We start from the raw sequence: 13,800 nt of genomic DNA, 5'->3' as shown, positions 1-13,800 counted from the left end.
ATAGAGCCTGTAGCCGCCGCTGTCAGACAGGGACAGGGGCAGAGAGGTATAAAGATGGCCAGAAGCACCCAGTCCATATCCCTATATGCAGATGACACGTTGTTATACATGCGCGAACCAGAGAAAAATCTCGCTCCCTTGCTGGAAGTTATGGACAAATTCACAGCATACTCGGGATACAAAATAAACACTTCCAAATCCGAGATTTTGCCACTAACACCCGCCACCGCCTGCCCAACCAATACACACAGTCTTCGATGGTCCCCCACCAGCATAAGATATCTGTGGATCCTTGTATCTAAAGACAAGATGTCCCTATACATTGATAATTATGAGCAACTCCTACAAACAATCCATGCCAAGCTTCAATTATGGGCCAAACTCCCTAACTCGCTCATTGGTCGTGTTGCAGTACTTAAAATGGTGATCCTCCCCAAGCTCCTATACGTGTTTAGCAATGTCCCAATGTGGCCGGGTAGACCATTCTTTGATAACCTACGTTCCATGGCGATAACGTTTATATGGAATGGCGGGACACTAGGATGAAATGGGAAAAACTTGTTGAACCATATGAGATGGGTGGCATAGCGGCATCAGATTTTAAATTATATTACCTAGTAGCCCAGGCACAATACGCTAAACACTGGCAGGACCCGACCGATACAGCACTGCAAATCCCTGTAGAGCGTCAGTCAGTCCGCCCAACATACGTGCGCTCCATAATATTTACAAAACTTCACAAAGACACATGCAAATATGACCCGGCAAACACCACATTCACTGCATGGGCTATGATCTGTAAAAGGCTACAAATCGATACAAGCTATGACACACAGGCCCGCTGTGGAACTTCCCAGGTATTAAACCCACATATACGATGAAGGTATACACAGGACATGGGTCCCGCAATATGAGATTAAAATGAGAGATATGTTCCCGAATGGGAGATTCGTTACACCGGAGGACTTTGCAACTACAGTGGGAGGGGGCCAGCTAGCCACCTTACAACACCACTGCATGAAGTCTGCATTTAAAGCAAGATGGCCATCATACCCACAGGAACCAGCCCTGCATGCATGTTTTCAATCCCTATATTCACAAACTGGTACTGGTATATCTAAACTATATAATATAATACAAACCCAGACGCAACCACTGAATAAGGTCAAAGTCTCATGGGAAACAGACATGGGCATAATCATAAGGAGGAAAAATTGAAAAGATACTGACTCCTTTCCAAAAAAGTTTTGTTAAATGCTGGCCTCAGGTTAACATAGTTCAATGTGTTGAACAGACTCCACAATGCCCCGGTTAAAAAGGCTAAATTCGTAAATAATGTAACCGGAAGCTGCCAGACATGCGGAAACCCCATGGCGGACACATATCATATTTATTGGGCATGGCCACCAATCACCGAGTTCTGGCGGGAAGTGGCGGGGTGACTGGAGGAAATGACAAATCCCAGCCAACCTCACACCCCAGAAATACTTGTTTGGTGATATAGGGAAAACAGAAAAAACGAGAAGACTTTTCAATGTCGCATGTGTGGTAGCAAATAAATGCATACATCCGAGAGCTAACATACGTCAATGAATGTGAAGAATCTTATGTCAAAACGGTACCTACCGCAAATAGACAGAAAGAAATTTGGACACTGTTCAGAGCATACCTGCGTGAGTCGCTCTCTGAAGAAGACAGCTCCATAAGTACGTAATGTGTCAAATTGATGTATAGAAATGCAATGTAGAAACAAAATACCCATGTCTACTGAATGTTTGTTGTTATTGGATATATGTGACAGCTGGGAAGTGATGCGCAAACCAAAAATAAATGTTTAAAAAAAGGCTCCACTCATTCAAAACTGGAAGAAAAGGGTCCAGAAGTCCAGTAAAAAGTGCTGGGGGTCTCATTAGGAGAGGGAATGAAACACCAAAATGACAAATTCCCCCCTCCGCCCCACCCCCAACAGCGGGCCTTTCAGATTGACTGGAGTAATTAGGGTGTTGTATTGGGCTTTTCTCCTGGTCCCCTAACCTTGTAACAAGTAACTTCTCAGCAGTGGTTAATTGCAAGACCACGCTCAACTGGCTGGTCCACGGATTTATAACTGCTGCAGAACGTGGGCGCCATCTTGGATTCTTTTCCTTAGCACCTCTCTGTGCACCAGCATTTAAAGTGTTTCTAAATGTCATGAAGGGTTGTTAAAGCTGCAATCCCAGTTAGGCATTGAAACCAGTGATATCCTACCACATCTTAGAAGCAGTGGGTTGCCTGCAGGAGCCAGCTCCATTCACCCACTGGAACACAAAAGTGTAGCGGCCGGACTAACCTAGTCCCCTGGCTCACCCCACCTCTCACACACAAGGATAGCGAGTTCTTCCAACTCACTACAGACTCTGCAAGTCAGACGGATTCCCAAAGCAGTATAGGAACCTGGAGGAAGGACTAGAGTGAAAACCACGACCTACACCTACCTTCCTGGTCAAGGAGGTACCAAATTCACTTCTCTACCAAAGATCCAGCTTCCTCTGGCCTTCCCTCCGCCTCACCCTTCTAAGGCGGAGGAGCAGTTTCACAGAGTGGACACCAAGAGGTCTCTCTGCTATTATGTCTCCCAGACAAGGGACATCAGGAAGGCTGACCAGCTCTTTTCTGGTTATGCTGGAGCCCGTGTAGGGAGGGTTATCACAAAGCAGACCCTAATAGGTGGATGTTAGGGAGAATTCTCTGTTGAGGCTAATTTCCCAAACCCAGTGATTACCCCAGCAGCTATGCTGGATTTTTGGGGTTATTTTTTTCTCCTGCTAAGAGTGAGACTCTTTTTCTCCCACTCTTAGACATGATTTGAGATATCCTTTGACTTTGTAATGTGTTTTATGGGCTATGGGGTCTTTTACTCCATAGGGTTTCATGTGTTTTTGGTAAGTGTGTTACACAGCACCCTCAGTGCAGTAACACAGGGGTGTCATAGTGACCCCCAAACATAGACTCCATACCCTGGGACTGACTACTGTCTCCCAGGGCATGTAAAGTCACCACTGACTTTACTAGTCTTAAATTGTGAACAGAACCAGTACAAACCATCATATTGTGGAAGTACTTGTAGCAGTAATTCGATTACCCCTGGGTCTGTTTTTCGAGGGGGCACTGTGCAGTCCCCCCTCGTCGAGTTTCTGGCTGGTGGCAGTGGTTACCCCGGAATATTTCCTATGGGATTTTCCCATTCATTTTAAACGCACCACTTTTTTGGTGCAATGTTAAAAATACCGCTGGGTTATTTATTTAATATTTATTCCCCGGTTGGGTCTTTTTGCCAGGACTCGGTTTAAAAATGGCGTTTGTGTTCACCTCTCTAACTCCAACCCAAGTCGAGCCCTTTGTTCCTTTTTTTGGCGGGCTTCTGCACAGAAGCCTCCAAACTGGGTGCCACTCTGTCTGGGTCTACAGGATGTGTGGGAGGGGGGGGTTTAGGCACCCTGGACTGAGTTGCCTCAGCAACTCAAGTCGCACTTTTGTGTGATTGGCCCAGTGGTGAGCCGCCCGGTACACCACTTAGCATGCTTGAGTGACAGCTAGGACTGATGAATGGGTGTTTTCTGCATAAAAGCAGGGCTTTGGGGACTAGAACTTCAGAAGTCGCCACAGGACCAAAGAATCCGAAGAGGGAGAAGCTGAGCCGACCTGCAACGGCGACACCACCGGTGGAGCCCTGCTGAACCGTCTCACCATTTCCCAACGACAGAGCAGATCTTCATCCCGGAGAGTCTTCTTCCTCTGAACTGGTGGGGATAACCCGTTCGCCCTCTTTTCGCCTTCCTGGATCGTCTCGTGGTCGAATCACCCGTGCCAAGCAACCCGGCGGCCGGATAGCCACGCTTCACCACTACCGCGATTAAAAGGGGTAGTACCTTTTAACCGGGAAACTGCCCCCGCTGGAGCTTCCTCACCACTTCAGGTACTGTGTCCCGCCTGGTCTCCCTTGCAACAGACTGTTCAAGGTGTCCCGTAAATCCTTGACTCTCTATCCTGGGGTGACTTGGGACCTGCTAACTAACTTTTCCTGAACTGATCCAACCCTTTTTGAACTATCTGCAAAGACTTTTTAAAGTAATATTCAACTGTGTGATCTTGGACACATTCCACCTTTCTCTCTCCAAGAGTGGGCCTGGCCTACGAAGTTAGTGTATTTTACAAGTGTGTTGTTAAATAAATAATTATATACTTTTATACCCAAGCTCTGGTCAGTGTTTGCTTGTGCTACTGTATCTCGGTACCTATTGTGTATACTCTATATACTGTCTAACTTCTTGAGAGAAGTCTGGCTGCTCAGCCACAGCTACCAGGTAAATCTGGGTGGTACAGACTGCTACCAATTGGGTTTACTGCCAACACCTGTAGTCCTAAGCCTTTTGCAGTGGTCCCTAAGGGAACTGCACAGGTTTCTGCCTAACAGTGGATCATCCTCTGCATCTCGGTGTACTACGATCTGGCTAGGAAAGAGGTGCCCGAGGGCTTGACGGCCAATTTGACCAAATGCTTAAAGGCTTTTGAGGTGTGCAGAGGGGTCCCTGTTTTGAGCATCTGTCAAACAAATACCAGGGCCTACCCGCACATGTTTGCCAAAAATGACTTCCTGGATTCCTTGTCAGGTCAAGATACTTGCTTTGCCCGGCAGTCCTGCCAAAGATTTCTGGTGTAGGTGGCAGTTTTCACTCTAGTCCTTCCTCCAAGTTTCTGTACTGCTTTGGAATGAGGAATATGCTGAAGAAGGAATCAAGTAGAAGAACAAATTACTTGCCTCTTAAATAATGTTCTTTCGGATGGATTGATCCTTTCTCCCACAGATTCTTCATCACGCTCACCTTCCCAACCAGCTCCTCTTGGCAGATGGCTCATACACAAACAGCTGTTCTGCAGTTCCTCATCTGCCAAGTACTATGGAAAAGTGCAAAAATGAGGTCATAGGGGATGGCTGGCTCTGAACCGAGACAGAGATGCAATGCGCAACATGGAGGGTTAAAACAATTCTGAGGACAGCTGGCACTGGGAGAAGATATATCTAAGAGACAGAACCTGCGGGAGGAAGGGCTAATACACCAAAAAGATCATTAACGAGAGTTGAGCAATTTGTTCTGTTGTCTAAAATTGTAGAGCATTTGATTGAATGTTTAAAAGGGGGCTGAGCAGGTGGTTGATAGGGTGGGAAGTCAAAACAGCTAGAACCAATTAAGAGGGAACAAGTCCCTTTTGGGGATACTGTTGCAATTTCAAATTGTGCCTAGATAAATCTATTCTGGGAGACAAAGTATGGAGAACTGTCAGGAGGGAGTGTCAGATACATGAAAGCAAGTACTGAAAGTACTGAAATGGACATGTGAGAGTTGAAGAATGCAGGCAAGAATTATTGCACTTAAGATGTGTGTGGAACTTCTCACAACAGCCAGAATGATACCAAGAAACTTGTACAACTTATTAAAAAAGGGATACGGTCGTGCATTTGGAAAGGATGAACAACTTGATAATAAAAGGTGATTTAAATACAACAGTTAATCTGTTCCAACATTTCATGTCAAGCGATGTTTATGCTGCATCAGGTAATGGAATACACAAGACTCTTATCCACATGTAAAATTACAAACATGTTTTCATTAAATTGCAGGCTTATTTTCAAAGTGTAGCCATACAGCGCCATTTGTAAACTTAAAGCACTATTATCAGGAAATATCCCCAGATGTAACCACAATTCCAGTCCAACGTGGGCCCTGGTAGGATAAGAAGGTGTAGAAAAGAGGGAAAACTACAAACACTGGTGGAGTGGAGAAATCACGTGAGAATATCTGTATATACGAACAATGTTTTAGGCATGCATAAAAAAACGGACCTGTTTTCTCTAACTTTTTGATTATTAATCATAACCACTGGCATTGCCAATCTCTTCATAAACCTACCTGTGAAGTATCTACTTTGGAATTGATGACTTTTGTGAACAAGGCCCTAAGCCATTTTAGGATTTAACTTTATAAGAGCTAGGGTAGTTGTATGATTATCCGAAGTATCTTTTCTATTTCTAATGCAACTTAGTACTTACCTGTGTTACGCCTAAGGATAATTGTATGCATCTGTTTTATAGTGTTTTTGTGACAATATTTGACTAGAGGTTTTACCTGCTTAGAACGACTAATACACTATTGTATATCTGTATACTTAACTATGTAACTGGAATTATTGGTGTTGCTCTACGTGGACTCACTGTAGCCCTAGATCACTCTGCTACCCAACTTGATTGGGTTCAGCTAAACTCCGTGTCTTTCCTGTTCCCCATAATAGGGTGTCCTCCCAAAGTCCTGCCAATCGACAAGAAGCTCAGTAGCAAGATCAGCATGCTCTGGAAAAAGGAGGCATTTTCATAAATACCAACTAGATAGATAACTGTATTTTGTGGTAATCAAAATATTTTGAAAAAGGTTAAGAACTTTAAATACATGGTTAAGAATTCCTTAAAGTTTAAGGAACTATGTAAATGTTTTTTTGTTAAACAAGGTGTCTCAATATTCTTATAGGGAGTGGGATCGGATACAATGGTGGGTACAAATCGAATTGCATACATTTTCACCGTATGACCTAAATAGTCTATATTCTTTTGGGAAGCTACCAGGGGAATTCGGGGTTTAAAGTCTGTTTTGGCAACTAAAGATGCTCTGACTTCCTTGATAGTTGATAGCGGACAAAGCATATTTATGTATAAAGAGGCCTCCCTTTGGTATAATCCAGGGCTGCAAATTAATAACAACGTACTGCATTGGAGGAGCTGGATTAGTAGAGGCATTTTGATTACAAGTGATGTCTGGAATGATGGGGGAGTGGTTCCGTTTGAAAATTTGGTTGAGAAATTTGGTCTACAATCTTAGGAATTGAGACGGTAAAATGATTTGGTGAGTTTAATTACCGAGAGAGTTCAGATGATGAACGCCCCACTTTCAAAGAAACCGGAGGTCTTTGCTGTGCTGACCAGTGGATCACAGTCTGTATCGAATATTGTGATATGCAGGCAGTCGGAAAGGAAGTGGATTGATTCCTGGGAGCGGTTGAGGATTCTGTGGTCGGAGGATTTGGGTAATGAACTTACACTGGAGAAATGGGATAAGATTTGGAAAGCTCCGGTCAAAGCTAAAGCAGATTTGCAGCTGCGCTTTACACATCAAAGAATAGTGGGAAGAATGTATTGGGCCCTGGTGCGTATGTGTGCTTTGGGAATGATTGATGACAAATGTTGGGGTTGTGGGAAGGAAAAGGGTAGTCAGCTTCATATTCATATGTTATGGGATTGTGAAAGGGTTACATTTTTGGAATGATGTGCTTGACAGTCGACGACTGCGATTTTACAATTACATGGTTATGGACATAGTATGAACTGGATGGCGTCGAATTGGATTAATAAAGTCCTATTGGTGGCAAAGAAGCAAATATTAAAGGTCTGGAAGACCAGGAAGAAACCAACAATAGAGTATTGGATTTTGGAAGTGCAGGTCTTGTCAAGATATGAGAAAACTATGTTTTATAGGCAGCACAGGGGTGATCTTTATGATGAATTATGGGGGAGCTTTGCTGATCTTTATGGGTCATCCTGAATGGTATTGTTCTACGTTGGGGTTGTCTTTGGTTTTAATTATTGGGTTGCGTTGGGGGGTTCGGTGTGTTTATTGAGTGTATGTGTGGTGTTCTGTTTGTGGTTGTCGACTTCTTACTTGTTGGTTATATTTTAGGCTGATTTATCCCTAGTTCATTTATATTTTGACTGATGCTCATTGTGCATTATCAGTTTTGTTGTTCATGTGGTGAGGTTTATTGCATAGTGGCCTAAGATGTATCCTTTGCTTTACTTAATGCAATTTTGTCTTTTCTTTTAATATTAATAAAGTGTTGGAAGAAAAAAATCCTTAAATTCCTTAAAAAAAAGAAAGGTATACACCTAATCCCTCTGCCTTACCATGTTCTGTAAACAGAGTGGCAGCTAATAAAATGGTGTGAAACAAACATTGACAAGAGGAAGAAAAACAGAATCTTTACATATACTGAGCTTGCTTTTACGTAATAGTCATTCAATTAATGTTTCCGATAGTAAACTTTACTTTTTAGTGCTGTATATTTTATTAGAATTTAGAATGTCTATGAACCCAACCAATAGAAATCAAATACAACAGGGCAAAGGTTTTCTGAAGGTTGAATGGGGAAATCATATCAACCATAGCACATAAACAAGTTATGCAAAATACATAAAAAGGGCAGTCAACTGAGCTTGCTAACATGCTTGAACTTATGTTCAGGGAGAGTTCACGACCTGGAACCCTTAGAAGAAGTAGCACAACATATGAATAACTGAAGGAAGTCTACATTAAAAGGATCCATTTCTATATTTTTTTATGCACAAGAAACATTTAACATTGATATATTAAGTCATAATATCAATTTGCTTAGGCACATAGTTCAATTAAAATACACATTATGTAGAATACCTTATAGACGAATAACACATTTAAACCAAATTAAGGGGGATGGATGAAGTTATCATTTATAGATACATATTTTGATGCAAAATAGAGTACTTCTGCATGATCCTCTCTCTTCATAAAAGACACCATTGCTCTTTTGTCCACATGTACTTTAATCTTAAAAGATGCAGACAGAACTATAAAATGCCCCCCATAATGTGAATGTCACTTCTTCTGATGCTGTTGCCCATGAGCGTGACAAGTTCATAATTTAGCCACAAAAAATCATGAAAAGGGTTATGGAGACGTGGACAATCAGCAAAGGGGTATTCAAATATGATGTATTATGTAAGCGGCTGGTATGGTTGTGTCTGAAGGTCTTAGTATGAAAGGCATGTGCTTTGTATATTTGAAATATAAACATTTTAAAAAAAGATGGTGCTCCCCATTACTCAACAATCCTGTTTCAGACCATGGATAAAGGAAGCATTCAAAGTTTCAAGCATGTTTAGAAGCATACATGAGGGACTGCATGTTCATCAAGTAAACAAATAGACGTAGGATGAACTGTCCCTCTGAGAACATGAGTAGTTCTGAAATGTACCTACCTAGGTTAGGAGCGCTGGCGGTCCTTTTAGAGTTTTTGATTTTGAAAAAGCCTCGCCCAAATGAAGATCTGGCTTTTCGAGACCCAAAGGAGTCCTCTTCTACAGATGTGCCTTGAACTGGGGATTTTGGTGGGAGAGCTCCAAATTTTGAAATTTCCACAGGCAAATTAGCCTGCTTTACAAGAAAAATGAAATCACAATAGTCACATACAAATACATATAAGAAACCACGTTTTTGTAAATAAAACTGAAAATATACTCTGCACAATGACGCACAATTTGATATGCTGGAATCGTGTTTTTCTTTTTTAATAGTCACATTCTTATTGGTTTTTCTTTAACTCAGTAATACAAAGACTAACATTACAGGCGCCGGGCCGCCAAAAGCACTAGTTCAATAATACCAACTCCAAGAACCTCCCCCAAATTCCTTCATAGAAGTTCAGTTTCTTTTTTGCTCAAAATCACCCTCTCCAATAGAGACATTCTGCATAAATCATCAATCCGAGGATAATTTCAACCAAAACGATCCCACCTGTGAACACTCCCGGGTCATGTGCTCAAATTACCCTTCCCTGTGGCCTCAACCCCAACAAACACCTGTATCACTCCATCCTCGCACACACATTTGAACTGGAGTCCAGAATACATTATTCAGTATTTTGACCTGGCAGACTCTCTTCCCTAGATTCCATCAAGGCTACATTTCCACGCACTTCCTCCCATCTCCCAGTGGTCACCTCTGAGCCCAGGCAGTTAGATCAATTCCTGTGAAGATGTGTACATATTCCTAGTGCAGGGACCTTCTGCCTTCAGTGTCATTAGATGTCCCATGAGAACATCATCAACACAAATTCACAGCTCCCTCAAAGCCAGTCTTAATTTAGAATATTCTCCCCAAGTGCATCCTTTAAGGTCTTTCGAAGTAACTAAATTGTGGAACGGGTACCAATTATTGTCCTTTATCAAGTCTCCAATCCCACCCTACTCCACCTAAGAACCAGTCTGGCCAGAAAATCGGTTTCCCACCGATTCTTACATTTGTATTCAACCAAACTGATGACCTTGCCTGAACTGTGTCCTTTAACGTAGTCATTTACTCAAATGTTCTCCTCAAATAACATGTCGTCGCCGATGCTGCAAGACCCTTTGTGTTCACTGATGTTGTGTCTCTGGAGACATTGGGGTGTTCAGTTCAGTCTCTGCCCTTGCCCACTCATCTGGCGAATTTGCCATGAATGTATATTGCAAAATCAGAGATCCCGAGACCACCTTTCTCGCAAGGGAGTTCTAACTTCCACAATTTAAGCTTTGGCTATTTGTTTTCCCACAGGAAGTTTTGTAGCAAACTGTTGATTTCCCTAAAACATTTCTTCTTTATCTATAGTGGCAACATGCTCATCACATAATTTATTGGAGGTGCAGATGACAGTTTGATGTCTTTAACCTTCCCCCAGAGCGATAACTTCAATTCAAACCATCCTGTCAGTTCCATCTTCAGCTTCGTTGTTATTGCCTTCATGTTAACATCTACCATTCGACGCACCTCATTTGTAAGACAAATACCTAGATATTTCATTTGCTCTGGACACCAACGAAATCCGAGCCCTATGACACAAATGCAGGCAGGCGAAGCCAGAATTGCTTCAAAATTTGTCCAATTGAGTTTGTATCCTGAATAAGAGTGAAAATCTTCTATTTGCTGCATTAAAGCCATCAGTGAGGAGTCCCGAGTCTGTAGCACCAACAGCATGTCATCAGCGTGTTGCCATACCTTCTGCAACACATCGCCATACTACACTCCTAACACCTCATCACACCATATCCTCTCCACCAGTGGTTCCATCGCCAGTACAAAAGCAGTGGCGATAACGGGCAACCCTGCCTTATTATGCAGCCTAATTAGATTGGCTCGGATGACCACCCATTGGTATTCTCAGCAGCCGTCGGCTTTGATTGAAGCAACAAGATCTATTGTACAATTTCATTACCAAATCCATAGATGACCACCCATTGGTAGTCTCAGCAGCCGTCGGCTTTGAGTGAAGCAAGGAGATCTATTGTACAATTTTATTACCAAATCCATAGATGACCACCCATTGGTATTCTCAGCAGCCGTCGGCTTTGAGTGAAGCAACAAGATCTATTGTACAATTTCATTACCAAATCCATAGTTCTTCAGTAGTGCAAACAGGAAACGCCACTCAATTCTGTCAAATACCTTTTCGGCATCCAACGAAAACACTGCCATGTCAGAATCCAACTTATTGCACTCCTGTAATGTCAATATTAATGTATGCAATTTGGTCGAAGGGCTCCTTCTCAGAAAGCCAGACTGGTTGGGGTTAATTAGGTGCTTTAGGGGTCGTCGATACTCAAAGAAATTGCTTTAGCAAGGATCTCATTGTCACTATTGATTAGACTGATTGGCCTGTAACTCCCCAGAGAAGTCGGTGGCTTCCCATTCTTCAGCAAAATTGGAAACGAAGCATGTCTTGCAATTGCCGGCAATACACCTCTACGCCTCGACTCGAAGAGCACCTCAAGTAGAAGTTCAAAGACTACCCTCAGCATGATTCTGTAAAACTCAGCAGGCAACCCATCCGGTCCAGGGCACTTCCCGCCATTTAATTTGGATGTCGCCCCCATCAATTCTTCCACCGAAGGCGGTAGGTCCAATGAGGTTTTCAGCCTGTTAGGCAGTTTATTCAAGCCACAACCATCCAGAAAATTAATTAGATTTTCACCTGCTCGGAGATCTGCAGAGGTATAGAAAATAGAATAGAAGTCACAGAATTCTGTATCTTAGCAGGATCAAATGTTAACCCTCCTGAAGCTCCATTGATTGCACTTATGCTTCCTGGGACCTCAAGCGATGTGCTAGCAGTCTGTCACATCTTTTGCCACTTTCATAGTAATTACACAAGATTCTTAAAAGTAGTCTCGCTGCCCTTTCAGATAAAGCTTTGTCCAGCTGATATTTTCTACAGGTTAACACCTCCCTTGCTTCAATTGTAGGATTTGGCACATACTTCATCTCTAGCCATAGGACTTCAGCTTGTTGAGCATTTAATTCATTATTCAACACTCTACTTCTCTTGCTTGACAAACCTATCAACAAGCCCTGCATAAATGATATGATGCGTCATTTGTAATGCATCTGTACACAAGTGTTTCTAGGCGCGACAAGACAAGGTAGGGAGACATAGGGAGGATGAAACAAACTATCTTACTAGGCCTTGTGTCAATCAGATCGCGCAAGTGCTGGGGGAGGGAAAGGGGAAGTGTGATCACGGCATCATTGCTCTGAGTAAGTGCAGTCGGGGGAGCCAGCTCTGGGTAGTGCAAAGAGGCAGGGTACTGTAGGGTTACAGATACAACCCCTAAGTGCACGGGGGCCTGGAGGCAGTGCAGGTGCTTACAGGTCGTGGAGGAGCCTGGTGCCAATTGGGTTCAGAAGGAAGTCAGGTGACCAGTCAGCGCAGCAGACAGGGAGGTCAGCAAAGGAGAGAAAGCAGAAGTGAAAAGGAAGGTTTTGAGCTGCTTTCGGAACCAGAGGTGGTCCTGCTCGAGTTTGAAGGAGTCAGGGAGGCCATTCCAAAGGGAGGCCCCTGCAGAAGAGAGAGATCTACCTCCCACTCTCTGCCTGGAGAAGCGTCTAACCATCAGAGAGTTGAAGGTAGCTGAGCGAAGGGCTCGAGAAGAAAGATGTTTAGGAAGAGAAAGTTAGATGTAGTACAGACCCTGGCCCCTGAAAGTCTTGTGAACAATGCAGAGGGTCTTTAACTTGATCCTTGCACCCACCGGGACCCAGTGGAGAGATTTCAGGGCTGGGAGAGTTCCGATCCCTGGGCTTGAGGCCAAGGACAAGTCTTGCAGTCCTGTTCTGGATTAGTTGCAGAGGGCATGGAGTAGAAGAAGGCAGGTTGAGAAATAGGCTGTTGCAGTAGTCCAGACTGGAGAGAGCCAGGGCTCTGGAGACTGTGGGCTTCTGGGGTTAAGTGAGAAAAGGAAGAACACCTCTGAGGAGGTGCAGCTGGTAGTTGGACTTCTTAGAGAGGACTGTTATGTGAGGAGAGAAGGAGAGAGTGGAGTCGAAGATGACCCCAAGCTTTTTTGCCTCACAGGAAGGTGCAGGGAAAGGGCCCAAGGAGGGGGGCCAGAGTTAAGGAACAAGCTACTTACCTGTAACTGTTGTTCTCCAGTATGGGTCTGGCATGGATTCACATGCTCATGAATATTCCTAATCGTCAGGCTGGGAATCCTCAGTAAAGAAAAAACTTTCAGTTTAGTTTCTGAACTGTCTTTCTACTAGTAACCAATCACTGGTCTCTGGGTCATACTGCCCCCAGCCAATGACTGCCCTCTACCTAAGCCCCTCCTCTGGCAGCCATCTTCAGATTTGGTAGCACGTAAAGTGGCAGTAGGACCAAGTGAAGAGACGCAGAGGGGTAGGAGGGAGGTTTCACATGTGAATCCATGCCAGACCCATGCTGGAGAACAACAGTTACAGGTAAGTAACTTGTTCCTTCTCCAGCATGGGGTCTGGCATGGATTCACATGCTCATGAATATAAGAATACATAGCAGCACACACATGCACAACCAGGGGAGGTGGCAAGGCTCAACATTAAGCAATACAACAACTCAACATTAAGCATCTCTTACCTCCTCACCAGGCTCACCTTAAGCGAACAGGTTGCG

At 43.5% G+C, this 13,800-nt stretch overlaps 1 protein-coding gene across 17 annotated transcripts in view; it reads right to left on the bottom strand.

The window, feature by feature from the left end:
• The window catches only part of PPFIBP1 (PPFIA binding protein 1), a 1,584,927-nt gene that overhangs the window by 560,449 nt on the left and 1,010,678 nt on the right, over positions 1 to 13,800 (bottom strand). For 16 of the 17 annotated variants that reach the window (XM_069628106.1, XM_069628105.1, XM_069628110.1 and 13 more), the window contains one exon: positions 9,098 to 9,272. In XM_069628106.1, the coding sequence (XP_069484207.1) occupies positions 9,098 to 9,272 (175 nt within the window). The remainder of the gene's footprint in view (positions 1 to 9,097; positions 9,273 to 13,800) is intronic. The other variant, XM_069628107.1, reaches the window with a different exon arrangement.

Source organism: Ambystoma mexicanum, chromosome 12 (assembly GCF_040938575.1).
Source record: "Ambystoma mexicanum isolate Mex_15411 chromosome 12, UKY_AmexF1_1, whole genome shotgun sequence".
NCBI lineage: Eukaryota > Metazoa > Chordata > Amphibia > Caudata > Ambystomatidae > Ambystoma > Ambystoma mexicanum.
Note: the sequence above shows the minus strand (reverse complement) of the source record. Positions and strands in the feature narration are given on the sequence as shown.